Genomic DNA, 24,205 nt, shown 5'->3' on the forward strand with positions numbered 1-24,205 from the left:
ATTAAAGCTCCCTCATTCATTAAAGCTCCCTCATGCATTGAAGCTTTCTCCTACTAACATTACTGCATTGTTGAGTTAGGTATTTGTAAAAAAAAAAAAAAATAAAAAAAAAAAATTCCCGGGACCTGTTTGTGGTAGTTTTGTGATGATGATCGGGACCTGTTTGTGGTAGTTTTGTGACAACAGCACTGTGATTTGAAGTTTCATTTTGTGAAGACGAAAAAATAATTGTTTTTCGGTTAGGGATTTCTTATTAACGTTAAGGATCCCAATTTCGTTTACACGTTCACACCCCTATACTCTATTCTAGTCGAGGCATTTAATAATGTCACAGGGGACTGACTGGCTGTGCTATTTCTGACTGTACAAAAGGCCACTGCCAACCCCCCCCTCCTCCCCCAATACACTTTCTAGTTTTTATGGCGCATTTCACAAAGAGTTATGTGCTGTGCTGCGTGTGAGGCATTCGGGTCCTGTGGCCTACTGTAGTGCAAGCCTGGCAATTCTACAGGGAGGAGGAGGTTATGCCAGTGTGAGGGGCCTCAACCATGCTGTGAGCCAATGGCTTGAAACCAACTGAGCACTAAGGTGACTGGACAAGTGGATGCCAGCCAGGATCTTTCAGTTTGTTGATAGGGATGCATTTCTTTATTGGGGAGCTGCATGTTAAAGTAGGAGTTTCTGTTTTTCTACTTACCCAGAGTCAGATTTGTATGTCTCTGTGTGCAGTTAGCAATACCCCACGAAATGACCTTCAACTTCCTTCACACTGCACGCAAATAAGGATCCCAATTGTCAGAATCAAACACTATCCCTTTAACAGGGTGTCATCTCCTCATTTAACAGGGTGTCATCTCCTCATTTAACAGGGTGTCATCTCCTCATTTAACAGGGTGTCATCACCTCATTTAACAGGGTGTCATCTCCTCATTTAACAGGGTGTCATCTCCTCATTTAACAGGGTGTCATCTCCTCATTTAACAGGGTGTCATCACCTCATCTCCTCATTTAACAGGGTGTCATCTCCTCATTTAACAGGGTGTCATCTCCTCATTTAACAGGGTGTCATCACCTCATCTCCTCATTTAACAGGGTGTCATCTCCTCATTTAACAGGGTGTCATCTCCTCATTTAACAGGGTGTCATCACCTCATCTCCTCATTTAACAGGGTGTCATCTCCTCATTTAACAGGGTGTCATCTCCTCATTTAACAGGGTGTCATCTCCTCATTTAACAGGGTGTCATCTCCTCATTTAACAGGGTGTCATCACCTCATCTCCTCATTTAACAGGGTGTCATCTCCTCATTTAACAGGGTGTCATCTCCTCATTTAACAGGGTGTCATCTCCTCATTTAACAGGGTGTCATCTCCTCATTTAACAGGGTGTCATCTCCTCATTTAACAGGGTGTCATCACCTCATCTCCTCATTTAACAGGGTGTCATCTCCTCATTTAACAGGGTGTCATCACCTCATCACCTCATTTAACAGGGTGTCATCTCCTCATTTAACAGGGTGTCATCACCTCATTTAACAGGGTGTCATCACCTCATCTCCTCATTTAACAGGGTGTCATCTCCTCATTTAACAGGGTGTCATCACCTCATCTCCTCATTTAACAGGGTGTCATCACCTCATCTCCTCATTTAACAGGGTGTCATCTACACATTTAACAGGGTGTCATCTCCTCATTTAACAGGGTGTCATCTCCTCATTTAACAGGGTGTCATCTCCTCATGTAACAGGGTGTCATCTCCTCATTTAACAGGGTGTCATCTACACATTTAACAGGGTGTCATCTCCTCATTTAACAGGGTGTCATCTCCTCATTTAACAGGGTGTCATCTTGGCAGGTAGCCTAGTGGTTAGAGTGTTGGGCCAGTAACCAAAAGGTTACTAGATTACTAGATTGAATCCCCGAGCTGACAAGGTAAAAATCTGTCGTTCTGCCCCCTGAACAAGACAGTTAACCCACTGTTCCTAGGCCGTTATTGTAAATAAGAATTTGTTCTTAACTGACTTGCCTAGTTAAATAAAAAAATCTATTCACCTTTACGGATTCCTTTTGGCTTTGTACTTGTAATGCAGGCCTGTCTTTATATTGGAGTGGTGCTTGTCAAAGATGACCACTGTGTAGACGATTGGAAAAGAACAAATAACAGACATCCGTGGTTTTATTTGCTCAATACTTTTAACTTGTCGTCATGGTCACATCCTATATCCACTTTTTTTTTCTTTATTTAGAAAACCAAAAATTACACTTTGTTTTTCTAGTACAGTTTAAATTAGTGATGGGGGAAAAAATTATACATTTACATATCGCAATATTATTTTGGACGATATTATATCGATACTTTGACTCCAAGCATCTATATTAAAAAAAAAACATGTGTTGCTAGATAGCGTTAGCTAGCGCTAGTTGGCAGTACCTGCTCCAAAACACTATTTTTCATCCTATAGATTGTTTTAACTAAATGTTTGGCCTCTCTACAGGGAGATTCCCAGCCCTAGTTTTAATAGAGTACTGTTGTTGTACAGTCATCCATGTTGACTATAGTGTTGACGCTCAACTGAACCACTTAACCCACGTGACCTGTAAAATAGCTGCATCATTGTGTGTCTGCCTAATGTCGTTTAGCCACTTGAAGAGAGTTTGAAGCCAGCAGCACACAACCTGACAACTCACATTAGCTTACGCTCTCATAGCCAGCAATTATGATCAGAAGGTACCGCTGAAGTGACATGGCGTTAGGTTTTAGTGTGTTATATATAATTGTATTATTTAATTTTTATTTATTTATTATTATTTAAAAATATATATATTTTATGAACACAACGAATACAAAAACAGAAATATACAAAATAGAGTACATAAACCTAACAGACAGGGGGGTATTACATATCGAGAAACATTTTCAATTTGTCAACTTTTATGGCGCGTATTCCTTTATCATTTTTACATTTACGGATAATGTCTAAATAATATTTAAATTATATCTTAAATAATGTGAAGAGGGGTTTGTTCTCGGGCCCACACCATTTTATGGATAAGGAATCTTCCATGAAAAATAAAAAAAGTAACAATGAAAGTTAAATCAGGGTCCATATCCATTTGGATCAATTATCAAACATAAATTTCCGAGTCTCTCTGATTAACATTAATAGTTGTTTCTTTTTCTTTTAGTGCGTTGTCATATCGAACACAGTCCCCATCCACCCCACCCCCACCCCCACAGTTTAGCAGCTAAGAAGGGTTCAGTCACCCAGGCTAACTACACAAGGGTCACTTAACCACGCAGTCCATGGTTCACCAAGGACATCTGATCTGAACACAATTGAACCTTCCACTGCATAAAAGTTTACTAATGGCTCAAGTACTGGACACTGTTTAGCCAAGGTTACACAGGTGGTAATTGCTTGGGTTAGATCAGTGATTTTTGACCTGGCACTACACAGCTGTTTGATCAAGTCTTGATGATTAGTATATTATTTTTAATTAGCTGTGTAGTGCAAGGGCAAAAACCAAAACATGCCCCCCCCCCCCTTGGGGTCCAGAGGACTGAGTTTGGGAAACTCTGAGTTAGATGGTCTGGATCTCTAGCCTTTGCTGCTGTGTCCAATCAATGTACAGGATATAGAGGACAGTGTAAACAGAAAAGTTGCAAATTTGATGTCGAATAGATAAAGATCTTGCTTTACATATTCAGACTATTTTGTAAGTGTAAACAGGCTCATAGTGTGAAAAATACCAGCAACAGTGTGTGAAAACCTTGTGAAGACGTACAGAAAACGTTTGACCTCTGTCATTGCCAACAAAGGGTTTATAACAAAGTATTGAGATAAACCTTTGTTATTAAACAAATACTTATTTTCCAACACAATTTGCAAATGAATTCATAAAAAATCCTACAATGTGATTTTCTGAAATTTTTTTCTCCATCATTTTGTCTGTCATAGTTGAAGTGTACCTATGATGAAAATTACAGGCCTCTCTCATCTTTTTAAGTGGGAGAACTTGCACAGTTGGTGGCTGACTAAATACTTTTTTGCCCCACTGTATTTAGACTATGTTGTAAGTGTAAACAGGCTCATAGAGGGACTCCCTCTCCAGTTCAACATGTAGTTCATTTTCCAGTCTGTTGGATGAAAAAGAGTGATGACGTCCACTGACTGACTGACTCGTTCCGGAAATATCCCTTGATGACCTCGTGGTGAATCACCTCTCCACTCAGGAGCAGATGTCGAGTTAATGCGAAATTAAACCAGAGGCCCCAATTTTAGACCAGTTGTTCCTGGACCTTTAAAAAAAAAAAAAAAAAATCTTTACCTTTATTTAACCAGGCAAGTCAGTTAAGAACTAATTCTTATTTTCAATGACGGCCTAGGAACAGTGGGTTAACTGCCTGTTCAGGGGCAGAACAACAGGTTTGTACCTTGTCAGCTCGGGGATTTGAACTTGCAGCCTTCCGGTTACTAGCCCAACACTCTAACCACTAGGCTACCTTGCCGCAACATGTCAAATGAAAAGAGGGCGGAGATGCTGCAGGAAAGCAAAGCCCTTCAAACCACAAGCAGCCGATGTGGTCCCAGTGTCGTTCGGCATCAATCAATATGCCACTGCCACTTAAATCGGACCAAGTCCAGGCCTATATCGTTCTGCATTTGAATGCCAGCAATGATTGTTTTTTTCCCTTGGTATATTTTATTTGAAGTATATAGAACTAGTGCTTTGGGCTGTTGCGGTGACCGTATTACCGCCACATCGGCGGTCACGAGTCATGAAAGTAGTAAAGTTCCACGTGACTGTTTAGTCATGGTAATTAGGCTTCTCCCAGCTCTGATGCTGCTGCTGATCATTAGTAGACTACTGAACTTTCTAACTGCCTGGTACTCAGCACTCTATTGTCCCTCTAATCACTCTGACATCAATGTAAATATGATCTAAAATCTAATCAAACACTTTATGAGAGCTCATGTTGCGCAACATTTACATAGCCTACTAAATCACGCACAGAATGAGCAGTATGGCTGGGGGCATTGTCATGCTGGAGGGTCATGTCAGGATGAGCCTGCAGGAAGGGTACCACATGAGGGAGGAGGATGTCTTCCCTGTAACGCACTGTGTTGAGATTGCCTGCAATGACAACAAGCTCAGTCCGATGATGCTGTGACACAGCGCCCTAGACCATGACGGACCCTCCACCTCCAAGTCGATCCCGCTCCAGAGTACAGGCCTCGGTGTAACGCTCATTCCTTCGACGATAAATGTGAATCCGACCATCACCCCTGGTGAAACAAAACCTTGACTCGTCAGTGAAATGCACGTTGTTGCCGGTAATGTCTGGTTCAGCGACGGTGGGTTTGAGCCCATAGGCGACGTTGTTGCCAGTGATGTCTTACAACAGGCCTACAAGCCCTCAGTCCAGCCTCTCTCAGCCTATTGCGGACAGTCTGAGCACTGATGGAAGGATTGTGCGTTCCTGGTGTAACTCGGGCAGTTGTTGTTGCCATCCTGTACCTGTCCCGCAGGTGTGATGTTCAGATGTACCGATCCTGTGCAGGTGTTGTTACACGTGGTCTGCCACTGCGAGGACAGTCAGCTGTCTGTCCTGTCTCCCTGTAGTGCTGTCATAGGAGTCTCACAGTACGGACATTGCAATTTTTTGCCCTGGCCACATCTGCAGTCCTCATGTCGCCTTGCAGCATGCCTAAGGCTCGTTCACTCAGATGAGCAGGGACCCTGGGCATCTTTCTTTTGGTGTGTTTCAGAGTCAGTAGAAAGGCCTCTTTAGTGTCCTAAGTTTTCATAACTGTGACCTTAATTGCCTACCATCTGTAAGTTGTTAGTGTCTTAACGACCCTTCTACGGGTGCATGTTCATGAATTGTTTATGGTTCATTGAACAATGAAGATCTGTGAAGTGATTTGGATTTTTACGAATTATCTTTGAAAGACAGGGTCCTGAAAAAGGGACGTCTCTTTTTTGCTGAGTTTAGGTGTACCTCTTTCTTTGGTAACTGTTCAACACAGAATAGCTGAATTTGTGCACTCCCTCAAATTGTTTGGAGAAAATATTTATATTATATTCAGCTTTGTTCAATTGTATTCTTCATACTATAAAATTTTGCCACGGAATTCTAAGCAAAATCTTGTCTGCTAATGGAGGGTAGCCCACAGCCAGATCAGGACCGCACATAAAGACAACTCCGAGTATGGTATTATGTTCTTCTGAAATAGAATACATTTTTCTTCATATCATGTTCGTTACACCCGTCTAAAATGAATGATGGATTTATTGTGAAGGTGTAGGCTATATTACATGGATTTATTGTGAAGGTGTAGGCTATATTACATGGATTTATTGTGAAGGTGTAGACTATATTACATGGATTTATTGTGAAGGTGTAGGCTATATTGCATGGATTTATTGTGAAGGTGTAGGCTATATTACATGGATTTATTGTGAAGGTGTAGGCTATATTACATGGATTTATTGTGAAGGTGTAGGCTATATTACATGGATTTATTGTGATGGTGTAGACTATATTACATGGATTTATTGTGATGGTGTAGGCTATATTACATGGATTTATTGTGATGGTGTAGGCTATATTACATGGATTTATTGTGATGGTGTAGACTATATTACATGGATTTATTGTGAAGGTGTAGACTATATTACATGGATTTATTGTGAAGGTGTAGACTATTACATGGATTCATTGTGAAGGTGTAGACTATATTACATGGATTTATTGTGAAGGTGTAGACTATATTACATGGATTTATTGTGATGGTGTAGACTATATTACATGGATTTATTGTGATGGTGTAGACTATATTACATGGATTTATTGTGAAGGTGTAGACTATATTACATGGATTTATTGTGAAGGTGTAGACTATTACATGGATTCATTGTGAAGGTGTAGACTATATTACATGGATTTATTGTGAAGGTGTAGACTATATTACATGGATTTATTGTGAAGGTGTAGACTATATTACATGGATTCATTGTGAAGGTGTAGTAGACTATATTACATGTATTGATTGTGACGGTGTAGACTATATTACATGGATTTATTGTGAAGGTGTAGACTATATTACATGGATTTATTGTGATGGTGTAGACTATATTACATGGATTTATTGTGAAGGTGTAGACTATATTACATGGATTTATTGTGATGGTGTAGGCTATATTACATGGATTTATTGTGAAGGTGTAGACTATATTACATGGATTTATTGTGATGGTGTAGGCTATATTACAGGGATTTATTGTGAAGGTGTAGACTATATTACATGGATTTATTGTGAAGGTGTAGACTATATTACATGGATTTATTGTGAAGGTGTAGACTATATTACATGTATTTATTATACTGTAGATGTTCCAGAGGTCTGCATCAGTGGCTTGTAGGCTGTGTGTGGAAGCCAGGAGATGATAAATGTGTTTATGTTAATTAATGGTCAATTACCATGAGGCCCGACAGGTATTTGTTTGACAATCACCGGCTGACAACGTTTGTCGTGACCGCCACTGCCCTACTAGGACGAGGCTATTGCTATTTTAATACGGGCCTACTGGTACAAGTTGAATCTGAGAGGCTTGTGTTGCACTGATACGCTGGGGGCTGAACAGTGCTCTGTTCTCCTCTGACCTTCAGCGGAGGCTAACTGTCAGTCTGTGTTTGTCAGCTCCTAACTGATAGCAGGGGAGCAAAGCCCTGACTGTGTGGGCGTAAGTGTGTGTGTGTGATGTGCCCGTGCGTCCGCCAGTGTGTGTGTGTGGAGGCTAGCTGCTGTCATCCACCAGACAATTGTTCAAAGACCACCTCATTAACAACACCGTGGGTCCCTGAAGGACGATAGCATCACCACGACGATAGCACATCCATAACGATAGCACCTCCATGATGATAGCACCACCACGACGATAGCACAAGCACGACAATAGCACCTCCATGACGATAGCACCACCATGACGATAGCACCACCACGACGATAGCACCTCCATGACGATAGCACCACCACCACGATAGCACCTCCATTAACGATAGCACCACCATGACGATAGCACCACCACGACGATAGCACCTCCATGACGATAGCACCACCACCACGATAGCACCTCCATTAACGATAGCACCACCACGACGATAGCACCACCACGACGATAGCACCTCCATGACGATAGCACCTCCACCACGATAGCACCTCCATTAACGATAGCACCACCACGACGATAGCACCACCACCACGATAGCACCACCACCACGATAGCACCTCCATTAACGATAGCACCTCCATGACGATAGCACGAATACGACAATAGGACCACCATGACGATAGCACCACCATGACGATAGCACCACCATGACGATAGCACCACCACGACGATAGCACCACCATGACGATAGCACCTCCATGACGATAGCACCTCCATGACGATAGCACCACCATGACGATAGCACCACCATGACGATAGCACCATCATGACGATAGCACATCCATGACGATAGCACCTCCATGACGATAGCACCACCATGACGATAGCACCACCACCACGATAGCACCTCCATTAACGATAGCACCTCCATGACGATAGCACGAATACGACAATAGGACCACCATGACGATAGCACCACCATGACGATAGCACCACCATGACGATAGCACCACCACGACGATAGCACCACCATGACGATAGCACCTCCATGACGATAGCACCTCCATGACGATAGCACCACCATGACGATAGCACCACCATGACGATAGCACCATCATGACGATAGCACATCCATGACGATAGCACCTCCATGACGATAGCACCACCATGACGATAGCACCACCATGGCGATAGCACCACCATGACGATAGCACCACCATGACGATAGCACCACCACGACGATAGCACCACCATGACGATAGCACCTCCATGACGATAGCACCTCCATGACGATAGCACCTCCATGACGATAGCACCACCATGACGATAGCACCACCATGACGATAGCACCTCCATGACGATAGCACCACCATGACGATAGCACCACCATGACGATAGCACCACCATGACGATAGCACCACCATGACGATAGCACCTCCATGACGATAGCACCACCATGACGATAGCACCACCATGACGATAGCACCTCAATGACGATAGCACCTCAATGATGATAGCACCACCATGACGATAGCACCTCCATGACGATAGCACCACCATGACGATAGCACCTCCATGACGATAGCACCACCATGACGATAGCACCTCCATGACGATAGCACCACCATGACGATAGCACCACCATGACGATAGCACCTCCACGACGATAGCACCACCATGACGATAGCACCTCCACGACGATAGCACCACCATGACGATAGCACCTCCATGACGATAGCACCACCATGACGATATCACCTCCACGACGATAGCACCTCCATGACGATAGCACCACCATGACGATAGCACCACCATGACGATAGCACCTCCACGACGATAGCACCACCATGACGATAGCACCTCCACGACGATAGCACCACCATGACGATAGCACCTCCATGACGATAGCACCACCATGACGATATCACCTCCACGACGATAGCACCACCATGACGATAGCACCTCCATGACGATAGCACCACCATGACGATATCACCTCCACGACGATAGCACCTCCATGACGATAGCACCACCATGACGATAGCACCACCATGACGATAGCAACGTTTAATATTAGAACAGATAGCACAACTGACAGATGTTCTGGGAGCTTGATAGTTTGATTCATCTTGGTGTCCTTCCTCTGTGGGATGTCATCGTGTATTTAATTGCCTGAGTGCAGCTGCAGTGTTGAAGGCTTTCTACTCACTAGTTGCTTTGTGTTTTCCCAAGGCCCAGGAAGCAGAGTACCTGGGCCCAGCTGCCGTCACCACTGAAGCCAGTCTGGATGAGAGGACACAGGGGCAGGGGCAGAGACAGTGTGCCAGCCAGACACCCCCCAGCTGCAGGACCCAGAGGGAAGGTACGCCACAGACAGACAGACAGACAGACAGACAGGCAGGCAGGTAGGCAGGCAGGCAGGCAGGCAGGCAGGCAGGCAGGCAGGCAGGCAGACAGACAGGACAGACAGACAGACAGACAGACAGACAGACAGACAGACAGACAGACAGACAGACAGACAGACAGACAGACTTATACAGCACAATCACATCCACGGTCAGCTGGGAAGCGAATGACAACACAGCCACAAACACACTGTAGTCAAACACACACTACTATTACAGTAAACTAGGGTGTAATGGTACATGTATTCGTATGGAATTGTTCCGTACGGGGACCTCGGTTCGGTCCTGAATCCGAGTGAATGCATAAAAAATATATACAAAAAACGTTAAAACCCTCGGCCTATAGGTTATATCTACGCTGCGTTGTATTCCTCGAGTAAATGTGAGCAAAAAAAATGGCAAGGAATGTCAGGCTATTCCATTAATAAACAGCTAATCAAAATTTGAATCTTAACTGTCGCATTTGAAACGGTCCTTTTGTTGAGGCACAGCTGGGAACTAGTTCTCTACGATGGTGTGTAGTGGGATTGACAAAACAGGAGGCTCCATCATCATTTAAATCTCCAGTCTGGGAACATTTTTGCCTTCGGCGAAGGACAGAGAGAGTTTGTTGCCACTGCTCAATAAGAATAGCCAATGGACGGAGAGTTTGGTGGATGCCAGGAAAACGCTACCTGCCCGAATGCATAGTGCCAACTGTAACATTTGGTGGAGGAATAATGGTCTGGGGCTGTTTATCATGGTAAGGGCTACACCCCTTAGCTCCAGTGAAGAGAAATCTTAACGTTACAGCATACAATGACATTCTAGATGATTCCGTGCTTCCAACTTAGTGGCAACAGTTTGGGGAAGGCCCTTTTCTGTTTCAGCATGTCAATGCCCTTGTCCACACAGCAATGTTCCAACATCTAGTGGAAAGCCTTCCCAGAAGAGTGGAGGCTGTTATAGCAGCAATGTTCCAGCATCTAGTGGAAAGCCTTCCCAGAAGTGTGGAGGCTGTTATAGCAGCAATGTTCCAACATCTAGTGGAAAGCCTTCCTAGAAGAGTGGAGGTTGTTATAGCAGCAATGTTCCAACATCTAGTGGAAAGCCTTCCCAGAAGAGTGGAGGCTGTTATAGCAGCAATGTTCCAACATCTAGTGGAAAGCCTTCCTAGAAGAGTGGAGGTTGTTATAGCAGCAATGTTCCAACATCTAGTGGAAAGCCTTCCCAGAAGAGTGGAGGCTGTTATAGCAGCAATGTTCCAACATCTAGTGGAAAGCCTTCCCAGAAGAGTGGAGGCTGTTATAGCAGCAATGTTCCAACATCTAGTGGAAAGCCTTCCCAGAAGAGTGGAGGCTGTTATAGCAGCAATGTTCCAACATCTAGTGGAAAGCCTTCCCAGAAGAGAGGAAGCTGTTATAGCACTGTATTTTTGGCCGCCGATTTAAATAAACAAAATAATAATTATACCTTTTATTTAACGAGGCAAGTCAGTTAAGAACAAATTCTTATTTTCAAAGATGGCCTAGGAACGGTGGGTTAACTGCCTTGTTCAGGGGCAGAATGACAGATTTTCACCTTGTCAGCTCGGGGTATGCAATCTTGCAACCTTACAATTAACTAGTCCAACGCAATAACGACCTGCCTCTCTCTAGTTGTACTCCACAAGGAGACTGCCTGTTACGCGAATGCAGTAAGCCAAGGTAAGTTGCTAGCTAGCATTAAACTTATCTTATAAAAAACAATCAATCATAATCACTAGTTAACTACACATGGTTGATGATATTACTAGATATTATCTAGCGTGTCCTGCGTTGCATATAATCTGACTGAGCATACAAGTATCTAAGTATCTGACTGAGCGGTGGTAGGCAGAAGCAGGCGCGTAAACATTCATTCAAACAGCACTTTTGTGCATTGCGCTGTTTATGACTTCAAGCCTATCAACTCCCGAGATGAGGCTGGTGTAACCTGCTTCGATGGTGGCTGTTGTCGTTGTGTTGCTGGTTCGAGCCCAGGGAGGAGCGAGGAGAGGGACGGAAGCTATACTGTTACACTGGCAATACTGAAGTGCCTATAAGAACATCCAATAGTCAAAGGTTAATGAAATACAAATGGTATAGAGGGAAATAGTCCTATAATTCCTAAAATAACTACAACCTAAAACTTCTTAGCTGGGAATATTGAAGACTCGTGTTTAAACGAACCACAAGCTTTCATATGTTCATGTTTCACCAGCTCATGTTCTGAGCAAGGAACTGAAACGTTAGCTTTCTTACATGGCACATATTGCACTTTTACTTTCTTCTCCAACACTTTGTTTTTGCATTACTTAAACCAAATTGAACAGGTTCCATTATTTATTTGAGGCTAAATTGATTTTATTGATGTATTATATTAAGTTAAAATAAGTGTTCATTCAGTATTGTTGTAATTGTCATTATTACAAATAAATGCCAAAAAAAACAAATTGTCCGATTAATCGGTATCGGCCTTTTTTTTTTTTTGGGGGGGGTCCTCAATAATCGGTATCGGTATCGGCGTTGACAAATCCTAATCGGTCGACCTCTAATAGGAATGTATGTGTTAATCCTCTTCCCTCTACTCCTTACAGCTGTACATATAGAGAAGATTGTACTGAAGGGGATGTCACAGAGCAGGACAGACAGGGAATACAATTTTGAGGTATGTTTTCAGTCTTCACACACTTTCGCTTCTCTTGACATTAAATGAAATGGTGTATAATTGAGCCAGTCATTGCTCGTGGACACACAAGTGATTTTATAAATGAGTCAACAGTTGAAATAAAATAAAATAAAATGTTAAACATGGTAAGTAGATGTTAATGCGAGTGTAGCGAAATGCTTGTGCTTCTAGTTCTGACAGTGCAGTATCATAACCGCTAAAAGACAGTACTGTGCAGCCGTCTTCATCGACCTGGCCAAGGCTTTCGACTCTGTCAATCACCGTATTCTTATCGGTAGACTCAACAGCCTTGGTTTCTCAAATGACTGCCACGCCTGGTTCACCAACTACTTCTCTGATAGAGTTCAGTGTGTCAAATCGGAGGGCCTGTTGTATGGACCTCTGGCAGTCTCTATGGGGGTGGGTTCAATTCTCTTTTGCCGACTCTTTTCTCCGTATATATCAACGATGTCGCTCTTGCTGCGGGTGATTCCCTGATCCACCTCTACGCAGGCACCAACATTCTGTATACAGTGGGGCAAAAAAGTATTTCGTCAGCCACCAATTGTGCAAGTTCTCCCACTTAAAAAGACGAGAGAGGCCTGTAATTTTCATCATAGGTACTTCAACTATGACAGACAAAATGAGCAAAAAAAATCCAGAAAATCACATTGTAGGCTTTTTTATGAATTTATTTGCAAATTATGGTGGAAAATAAGTATTTGGTCAATAACAACAGTTTATCTCAATACTTTGGTATATACATTTTCTTATGTTAAAATGTTATATGCAGCCTCCTATGTAGATACAGTGGTCTTGAACAACCTATTTTCCACCATAAAATAAATTCATTAAAATTCCTATTGGTCCTTCTGTAGCTTGGTAGAGCATGGCGCTTGTAACGCCAGGGTAGTGGGTTCGATTCCGGGACCACCCATACGTAGAATGTATGCACACATGACTGTAAGTCGCTTTGGATAAAAGCGTCTGCTAAATGGCATATATTATTATTATTATTATTATTATATTAATGTGTTGTCATGATCTAAAGTCACACTGTTGCTACTGCCTGTAAACACACAGTCCAGTTCATAGTGAATGATGACAGGTCCTACTGCCTGTAAACACACAGTCCAGTTCATAGTGAATGACGGCAGGCCCTACTGCCTGGAAACACACAGTCCAGTTCATAGTGAATGATGACAGGCCCTACTGCCTGTAAACACACAGTCCAGTTCATAGTGAATGATGACAGGCCCTACTGCCTGTAAACACACAGTCCAGTTCATAGTGAATGATGACAGGCCCTACTGCCTGGAAACACACAGTCCAGTTCATAGTGAATGATGACAGGCCCTACTGCCTGGAAACACACAGTCCAGTTCATAGTGAATGATGACAGGCCCTACTGCCTGTAAACACACAGTCCAGTTCATAGTGAATGATGACAGGCCCTACTGCCTGTAAACACACAGTCCAGTTCATAGTGAATGGTGACAGGCCCTACTGCCTGTAAACACACAGTCCAGTTCATAGTGAATGACGGCAGGCCCTACTGCCTGTAAACACACAGTCCAGTTCATAGTGAATGACGGCAGGCCCTACTGCCTGTAAACACACAGTCCAGTTCAAAGTGAATGATGGCAGGCCCTACTGCCTGTAAACACACAGTCCAGTTCATAGTGAATGGCGGCAGGCCCTACTGCCTGTAAACACACAGTCCAGTTCATAGTGAATGATGACAGGCCCTACTGCCTGTAAACACACAGTCCAGTTCATAGTGAATGATGACAGGCCCTACTGCCTGTAAACACACAGTCCAGTTCATAGTGAATGGTGATAGGCCCTACTGCCTGTAAACACACAGTCCAGTTCATAGTGACTGATGACAGGCCCTACTGCCTGTAAACACACAGTCCAGTTCATAGTGAATGATGACAGGTCCTACTGCCTGTAAACACACAGTCCAGTTCATAGTGAATGATGACAGGCCCTACTGCCTGTAAACACACAGTCCAGTTCATAGTGAATGATGACAGGCCCTACTGCCTGTAAACACACAGTCCAGTTCATAGTGAATGATGACAGGCCCTACTGCCTGTAAACACACAGTCCAGTTCATAGTGAATGATGACAGGCCCTACTGCCTGTAAACACACAGTCCAGTTCATAGTGAATGGTGACAGGCCCTACTGCCTGTAAACACACAGTCCAGTTCATAGTGAATGATGACAGGCCCTACTGCCTGTAAACACACAGTCCAGTTCATAGTGAATGGTGACAGGCCCTACTGCCTGTAAACACACAGTCCAGTTCATAGTGAATGATGACAGGCCCTACTGCCTGTAAACACACAGTCCAGTTCAAAGTGAATGATGACAGGCCCTACTGCCTGTAAACACACAGTCCAGTTCATAGTGAATGATGACAGGTCCTACTGCCTGTTAACACACAGTCCAGTTCAAAGTGAATGATGACAGGCCCTACTGCCTGTAAACACACAGTCCAGTTCATAGTGAATGATGACAGGCCCTACTGCCTGTAAACACACAGTCCAGTTCAAAGTGAATGATGGCAGGCCCTACTGCCTGTAAACACACAGTCCAGTTCATAGTGAATGGTGACAGGCCCTACTGCCTGTAAACACACAGTCCAGTTCATAGTGAATGGTGACAGGCCCTACTGCCTGTAAACACATAGTCCAGTTCACAGTGAATGATGACAGGTCCTACTGCCTGTAAACACACAGTCCAGTTCATAGTGAATGGTGACAGGCCCTACTGCCTGTAAACACACAGTCCAGTTCATAGTGAATGATGACAGGCCCTACTGCCTGTAAACACACAGTCCAGTTCAAAGTGAATGATGACAGGCCCTACTGCCTGTAAACACACAGTCCAGTTCAAAGTGAATGATGACAGGCCCTACTGCCTGTAAACACACAGTCCAGTTCAAAGTGAATGATGGCAGGTCCTACTGCCTGTAAACACACAGTCCAGTTCATAGTGAATGATGACAGGTCCTACTGCCTGTAAACACAGTCCAGTTCATAGTGAATGATGACAGGCCCTACTGCCTGTAAACACACAGTCCAGTTCAAAGAGAATGATGGCAGGCCCTACTGCCTGTAAACACACAGTCCAGTTCATAGTGAATGATGACAGGCCCTACTGTCTGTAAACACACAGTCCAGTTCAAAGTGAATGATGGCAGGCCCTACTGCCTGTAAACACACAGTCCAGTTCATAGTGAATGATGACAGGCCCTACTGCCTGTAAACACACAGTCCAGTTCAAAGAGAATGATGGCAGGCCCGTGTGGCGAATGGCTTATTTGCATATAGGCCTACTGTAGCTCTGATTGGCTATGGCTCACTGGTCTCTATTGGCTCCGTTCCTGGACAAGACAGATGTTGTCACGCCTGCTCCCGCTCCTCCCCCCTGACCCCGTCCCGCTCCTCCCCCCTGACCCCGTCCCGCTCCTCCCCCCCTGACCCCGTCATGTGCATCAGCGATTATTGGACTCACCTCTGTCATTACCTTCCCCATAACTGTCTGGTTCCCCGCTCTGTTCCCTGCTCTGTTCCCTGCTCTGTTCCCCGCTCTGTTCCCTGCTCTGTTCCTGTCCGGTTGCCTGTCTGTTCCTCATTAAATGTACCTGCTTCTCATCTCCAGCATCGGTCCTTACAATATGTTTTTATTAGGATTTAGTTGCTGCAGTGTCTATTAATTGTCCAAACGCACGGCCACTTTCCCTCTCTATATTGCTATAGAATTTATATGTGATTCCCAAACATTCTAAGAATGTATGATCATGTGAAAATAACCATATCTAGTGTTAAGAACAAATTCTTATTTTCAATAACAGCCTACCGGGGAACAGTGTGTTAACTGCCTTGTTCAAGGGCAGAATGACAGATTTTTTTTAACCTTGTCAGCTCGGGGATTCGATCTAGCAACCTTCCGGTTACTGGTCCAACGCTCTAACCACTGCCGCCCCATATCTAAGTGCTCGGTTGTCCGAAAATGAAAAAAATTAAATAAAGTGTCATATTCTTCCTGAACAGATTTTAAAGAGATTGTATGTTGCTAAAACGCTGTGAGTTCCACTTTAAGCTCTCACACCACCACTGGTTTCCCTTTTTAGTCTCTTTACAGCCTGGCTTAGTTAACGCTGGCACGGCCACAACAGTCAGACACTGTAATCCAAAGACCTGTCTGAATGTCACGTCCTGACCGGAGTATTCGTTGTTTTCTTTAAAACTTTTGGTTAGGTCAGGGTGTGACATGGGTGATGTATGTGTTTTTTGTACTGTCTAGGGGTTTTGTAGGTCTATGGGTTTTTTGTCTTCCATCTAGTTGTTTATGTATGTCTATGGTTGCCTGGATTGGTTCTCAATTAGAGGCAGCTGTTTATCGTTGTCTCTGATTGGGAACCATATTTAGGCAGCCATCTTCTTTGGGTATTTCGTGGGTTAATGTCTATGTGATGTTGCATGTTTGCACTCAGTTTTGATTTCTGTCATTCTGTCATTCTGTCGTTCTGTCTGTTTAGTGTACTTTGTGTTTTTTTGTTTTTCATTAAAATATGTATTCACATCACGCTGTGCTTTGGTCTCCTCACGACGACGATCGGGACACAGAAGCTAACACTGTGTAAACCGTACAGCCTAACACATGTAGAGGACACATTTATTGTTTTGTGTGTGGTGTGTGTGTGTGGTGGGTTAAGTTCCATGTCTTAATTTGCCATATGTACGGGATACACGTGGTATACACCGTCCAACGAAATGCTTTTTCGGTGTTTTCCATTAGCGCCTGCCGTCGGCTATTCATTTTCAACAGGCTACGTTTTACACTTCGTCGTAAAGCTGCAATATGTACATTTACGGGCGACCTGACCAAATTCACATAGAAATGTGTGTTATAGATCTGTCATTCGCATTGAAAAAAAGTCTAAGAAGCGGTAGACCTTGTTCTATGTGTGCTATTTCTATGCTTCCCTTTCTAAAGTTCTCTTACTTTCGGTTTTGTACACCATCTTCAAAACAGCTGAAAATACAATATTTTTTGGTTATGAAAGATATATTTCACAGCCGTTTAGATGGTACAATGATTCTCTACACTTTTTGAGTCCTGGGGGGAAACCCGGGGGGGGGGGTACCTGGAGGGCTACTTTTACTATTTGGCTGGCTACTCTATATACATGTGGAAAATACTGCTTTCTTGCAGGTTCCTACTCGACAATGCAACAACAATAAGAAATAATCTAAAATAAGAACGTGATATAATACAGGAAAGTACATTTTATAATCTTCACTCATGTTTAGGGAAGAGGCTATGTTTTTCACAAGCACAATGGCTGGCCAGTCAAAATAGGAAAAAGTTGCCAACCATCTCTATCTATTTTGATGGCTTCCGGTACATTCTAATGCCTTGTTTCTACACCTGCATTGCTTTGCTGTTTGGGGGTTTTAGGTCTGGGTTTCCGTACAGCACTTTGAGATATCAGCTGATGTACGAAGGGCTATATAAATACTTTTGATTTGATTTCCATATCCAAAATACACAGCGAAATTATTTGAATTACCTCCCAGATTAGAAAAATGTTTTGGGGTATTGAAATGACAGAAAATACACTGAATAAATAATAATATAATAATATAATATAATATATGCCATTTAGCTGACGCTTTTATCCAAAGCGACTTACAGTCATGTGTGCATACATTCGACGTATGGGTGGTCCCGGGAATCAAACCCACTACCCTGGTGTTACAAGCGCCATGCTCTACCAACTGAGCCACGCATCATGTAAAGTGTTGGTCCTATGTTTCAAGAGCAGAAATAAAACAGCTGAGAAATTGTTCATACGCACAAAAAAGTATTTCTCTCAGATTTTGTGCACACATTTGTTTACATCCCTTGTTAGTGAGGATTTCTCCTTTGCCAAGATAATCCATCCACCTGACAACTGTGGCATATCAAGAAGCTGATTAAACAGCATGATCATTAAACAGGCACACCTTGTGCTGGGGACAATAAAAGGCCACTCTAAAATGTACACAATGCCACAGATATCTCAGGTTTTGAGGGAGCGTGCAATTGGCATGCTGACTGCAGGAATGTCCACCAGAGCTGTTGCCAGAGAATTCAAGCTACATTTTTTTATAACAAAAGCCGCCTCCAACGTTGTTTTAGAGACTTTGGCAGTACGTCTAACCGGCCTCACAACCACAGACCAGGTGTAACCACACCAGACCAGGACCTCCACATCCGGCTTCTTCACTTGCGGTATCATCTGAGACCTGCCACCTGGACAGCTGATGAAATTGTGGGTTTGCACAACCGAAGAATTTCTGCATAAACTGTCAGAAACCGTCTCAGGGAAGCTCATCTGCGTGCTTGTCGTCCTCACCGGGGTCTTGACCTGACTGGAGTTTGGCATCGTAACCGACTTCAGTGGGCAAATGCCCACGCTCGATGGCCACTGGCACGCTGGAGAAATGTGCTCTTCACAGATGAATCACAGTTTCAACTGTGCCGGGCAGATGGCAGACCGCGTGTAAGGCGTTGTGTGGGCGAGCGGTTTGCTGATGTCAGCGTTGTGAACAGAGTGCCCCATGGTGGGGTTATGATATGGGCAGGCATAAGCTACGGACAACAAACACAATTGCATTATATCGATGACAATTTGAATGCACAGAGAAACCATGACGAGATCCTGAGGCCCATTGTCGTGTCATTCATCCACCGCCATCACCTCATGTTTCAGCATGATAATACAAGGTCCCATGTCGCAAGGATCTGTATACAATTCCCATAAGCTGAAAATTTCCCAGTTCTTCCATGGCCTGCATACTCAACAGATATGTCACCCATTGAGCATGTTTGGGATGCTCTGGATCGACGTGTGCAACAGAGTGTTCCAGTTTCCTCCAATATCCAACAACTTCTCACAGCCGTTGAAGAGGAGTGGGACAACATTCCACAGGCCACAATCAACAGCCTGATCAACTCTATGCATGAGGCAAATGGTGGTCATACCAGATACTGACTGGTTTTCTGATCCAAACTCCTCTACCTTTTGTTTAAGGTATCTGTGACCAACAGATGCATATCTGTATTCCCAGTCATGTGAAATCCATAAATTAGGGCCTAATTAATTTATTTGAATTGACTGATTTCCTTCTATGAAATACAACTCAGTCAAATCTTTGAAATTGTTTCATGTTGTGTTTTATATTTTTGTTCACAGTGTATATAAATTCAGTGTGTTGCTAGTTGTTTTGGGATATCGTTTAGGCCTATGGGATCAGCACTATTTTTCTAAATAAGAGAACATTAACCCTTTTAACATCAGAACTATAAAATAGATACATTTGTGGATTTTTCTTTTGCGGATGCCTTTTTTCCATTGTAGGATAGACACTTGTGGTTTCTAGCTGCACCAATCAAAGCAGTGGAGCATTGGTCAAAACCATTCATCTTGGAGCGACGGGGGGAGCTAGGTTTCAAAATGTATTCATATCACAAGCAATTTACCATTTATAAAATGCTAATATATTTTATAAATACAGACTAGCTAGCTAAAACATAAGTGAAACTTGGCAAATTATCCCATGGATTTATGATCATTTGCTGGTAAAGAAGTGGAGGTGCGTATCTTTGCACCCCCTATTTTGATTTGCACAGACGGCTACAGTAAAAAAGCTGATTGGCTCAGCTCAGTCGCGACTCACGAAGAGGAAGAACTTTGTTTTCTGATGAATCAACATGCTGGTAAGAAGTGACATTCAAATAAAACCCGCGAAAAGAAACGGAGACTGAAAAGTAGAGGAAACCCACGGCATTGACACGGAAAATACTTTGAATAAAAACAAGGATTGATTTATTAAATGTTATTAAAATGTCGTGCAACATCGGGGGTAAACTATGGGAATCGTATTTCAGCAGCAACAAAAAAAGGTCAATTTCCACTCTTGTGGGCGTTGAACGCCAGGTCTTTGTTGCCAGTATTGACTTCATTACCTCAGCAGCTGGTGCCAGGGCAGGCCAGGCCAGGGTTGGTTGCAGTATTGACTTCATTACCTCAGCAGCTGGTGCCAGGGCAGGCCAGGCCAGGCCAGGGTTGGTTGCAGTATTGACTTCACTACCTCAGCAGCTGGTGCCAGCGCAGGCCAGGCCAGGGTTGGTTGCAGTATTGACTTCACTACCTCAGCAGCTGGTGCCAGGCCAGGCCAGGCCAGGGTTGGTTGCAGTAGTGGTCCTTCTGTAGCTCAGTTGGTAGAGCATGGCGCTTGTAACGCCAGGGTAGTGGGTTCGATTCCCGGGACCACCCATACGTAGAATGTATGCACACATGACTGTAAGTCGCTTTGGATAAAAGCGTCTGCTAAATGGCATATATATACACATATATATATATAGTATTGACTTCACTACCTCAGCAGCTGGTGCCAGGGCAGGCCAGGCCAGGCCAGGGTTGGTTGCCAGTATTGACTTCACCACCTCAGCAGCTGGTGCCAGGGCAGGCCAGGCCAGGGTTGGTTGCCAGTATTGACTTCATTACCTCAGCAGCTGGTGCCAGGGCAGGCCAGGCCAGGGTTGGTTGCCAGTATTGACTTCACTACCTCAGCAGCTGGTGCCAGGCCAGGGTTGGTTGCCAGTATTGACTTCATTACCTCAGCAGCTGGTGCCAGGGCAGGCCAGGCCAGGGTTGGTTGCAGTATTGACTTCATTACCTCAGCAGCTGGTGCCAGGGCAGGCCAGGCCAGGGTTGGTTGCAGTATTGACTTCATTACCTCAGCAGCTGGTGCCAGGGCAGGCCAGGCCAGGGTTGGTTGCCAGTATTGACTTCACCACCTCAGCAGCCGGTGCCAGCGCAGGGTTTGCCAGAGGGGGGAGCAGCAGGAAAGAGGTGCTCTGCTGGGAATTTCCTTTGTCTAGCCCGCCTGCCCGAGCCCAGTGTAGAACCCTCCCCCCTTTGCCATGCTCTGATCCTTCATGTGATTCAGCCTCTAATGAGGGATGAGGAAACTGCTGCTGTGCTGTTTCTCGCAGAGCAGGAAGCACACACTCACAGACACGTTATGATTCTGCCCATGGTGTTATAGGGAAATGTTGTTGTTAAAGGGAAATGTTTTTAAAAAAATGTCAGATTCATATTCATCGTCTCCAGCACCACCCCAACATCAACATACAGTATGTGAAAATGGAGAGTTCCTATGTTTTGTGGAGGGAAAAAATAGAGGAAGATACAGTGCCTTAGGAATGTTTTCAGACCTCTTAACTTTTTCCACATTTTGTTAGGTTACAGCCTTATTCTAAAATGTACTAAATTGTTTTTTTCCCTTATAAATCTAGACACAATAACCCATATATATATAAAAAGTAAGATTCTCTTTAGAGGGAGGAACGGATGACGACCCACGTAGACAGAAAAGGCTGACAGTCTATGAGATCCACTCTCCTAAAGAGATATTGACAAAGCAAAAAACATTTTTTTTTACATTTTTGCTAATTTATAAATAACATTAAAAAAATGAAATCACATTTCCATAAGTATTCAGACCCTTTACTCAGTACTTTGTCTGAGGTCCTGAGTGCTCTGGAGCAGGTTTTCATCAAGGATCTCTCTGTACTTTGCTCTTATACAGTCGGAAGTTTACACACACCTTAACCAACTACATTTAAACTCAGTTCTTCACAGCTCCTGACATTTAATCCTAGTAACAATTCCCTGTCTTAGGTCAGTTAGGATCACCACTTGATTTTAAGAATGTGAAATGCCAGAATAATAGTAGAGAGTGATTTATTTCAGCTTTCATTTTTTTCATCATATTCCCAGTGGGTCAGAAGTTTAGATACACTCAATTAGTGTTTGGTAGCATTGCCTTTAAATTGATTAACTTGGGTCAAACGTTTCGGGTAGCCTTCCGCAAGCTTCCCACAATAAGTTAGATGAATTTTGGCCCATTCCTCCTGACAGAGCTGGTGTACCTGAGTCAGGTTTGTAGGCCTCCTTGCTCGCACACACTTTTTCAGTTCTGCCCACAAATGTTCTATAGGATTGAGGTCAGGGCTTTGTGATGGCCACTCCAATACCTTCACTTTGTTGTCCTTAAGCCATTTTGCCACAACTTTGGAAGTACGCTTGGGGTCATTGTCCATTTGGAAGACCCATTTGCGACCAAACTTTAACTTTCTGACTGATGTCTTGAGATGTTGCTTCAATAAATCCACGTAATTTTTCTTCCTCATAATACCATCTATTTTGTGAAGTGCACCAGTCCCTCCTGCAGCAAAGCACCCCCACAACATGATGCTGCCACCCCTGTGCCTCCAAACATAACGATGGTCATTATGGCCAAACAGTTATATATTTTTTCATCAGACCAGAGGACATTTCTCCAAAAAGTACAATCTTTGTCCCCATGTGCAGTTTCAAACCGTAGTCTGGCTTTTATATGGCGGTTTTGGAGCAGTGGCTTCTTCCTTGCTGATCAGCCTTTCAGTTTATGTCGATATAGGACTCGTTTTAATGTGGATATTGATACTTTGTACCTGTTTCCTGTTTGCTGTTGCTGCATGCCTCAACCAAATCAAATCAAATTTATTTATATAGCCCTTCGTACATCAGCTGATATCTCAAAGTGCTGTACAGAAACCCAGCCTAAAACCCCAAACAGCAAGCAATGCAGGTGTAGAAGTACGGTGGCTAGGAAAAACTCCCTAGAAAGGCCAAAACCTAGGAAGAAACCTAGAGAGGAACCAGGCTATGTGGAGTGGCCAGTCCTCTTCTGGCTGTGCCAAGTGGAGATTATAACAGAACATGGTCAAGGTGTTCATTGTATAACCTGTCTCGTATATCCTGTCTCGTATAACCTGTCTCGTATATCCTGTCTCGTATAACCTGTCTCGTATATCCTGTCTCGTATATCCTGTCTCGTATAACCTGTCTCGTATATCCTGTCTCGTATAACCTGTCTCGTATATCCTGTCTCGTATATCCTGTCTCGTATATCCTGTCTCGTATATCCTGTCTCGTATATCCTGTCTCGTATAACCTGTCTCGTATAACCTGTCTCGTATAACCTGTCTCGTATATCCTGTCTCGTATAACCTGTCTCGTATAACCTGTCTCGTATAACCTGTCTCGTATATCCTGTCTCGTATATCCTGCCTCGTATAACCTGTCTCGTATATCCTGTCTCGTATATCCTGTCTCGTATATCCTGCCTCGTATAACCTGTCTCGTATATCCTGTCTCGTATATCCTGTCTCGTATATCCTGTCTCGTATAACCTGTCTCGTATATCCTGTCTCGTATATCCTGTCTCGTATATCCTGTCTCGTATAACCTGCCTCGTATAACCTGCCTCGTATATCCTGTCTCGTATATCCTGTCTCGTATATCCTGCCTCGTATATCCTGTCTCGTATAACCTGCCTCGTAT

At 43.7% G+C, this 24,205-nt stretch overlaps 1 protein-coding gene and 2 long non-coding RNA genes across 3 annotated transcripts in view; 2 read left to right on the forward strand and 1 right to left on the reverse strand.

Moving 5' to 3' along the window:
* Positions 1 to 90: 90 nt before the first annotated feature.
* LOC127912914 (uncharacterized) lies at positions 91 to 1,983 on the reverse strand. Its single transcript, XR_008084045.1, has 3 exons — positions 1,604 to 1,983; positions 1,481 to 1,549; positions 91 to 972 (listed from the first exon to the last, which is right to left on the reverse strand). It is a non-coding gene; the product is annotated as an uncharacterized LOC127912914 (long non-coding RNA).
* Positions 1,984 to 6,029: 4,046 nt separating this feature from the next.
* On the forward strand, positions 6,030 to 7,153 carry LOC127912913 (uncharacterized). Its single transcript, XR_008084044.1, has 3 exons — positions 6,030 to 6,370; positions 6,437 to 6,830; positions 6,864 to 7,153. It is a non-coding gene; the product is annotated as an uncharacterized LOC127912913 (long non-coding RNA).
* Positions 7,154 to 9,727: 2,574 nt separating this feature from the next.
* LOC118361801 (zinc finger CCHC domain-containing protein 2-like) overlaps positions 9,728 to 24,205 on the forward strand; it is a 67,453-nt gene continuing 52,975 nt past the window's right edge. The window contains exons 1-3 of the mRNA XM_052484252.1: positions 9,728 to 9,736; positions 9,909 to 10,038; positions 12,678 to 12,748. Of these exons, the coding sequence (XP_052340212.1) occupies positions 9,728 to 9,736; positions 9,909 to 10,038; positions 12,678 to 12,748 (210 nt within the window). The remainder of the gene's footprint in view (positions 9,737 to 9,908; positions 10,039 to 12,677; positions 12,749 to 24,205) is intronic.

This window comes from Oncorhynchus keta, chromosome 28 (genome assembly GCF_023373465.1).
Source record: "Oncorhynchus keta strain PuntledgeMale-10-30-2019 chromosome 28, Oket_V2, whole genome shotgun sequence".
In the NCBI taxonomy this organism is placed as follows: domain Eukaryota; kingdom Metazoa; phylum Chordata; class Actinopteri; order Salmoniformes; family Salmonidae; genus Oncorhynchus; species Oncorhynchus keta.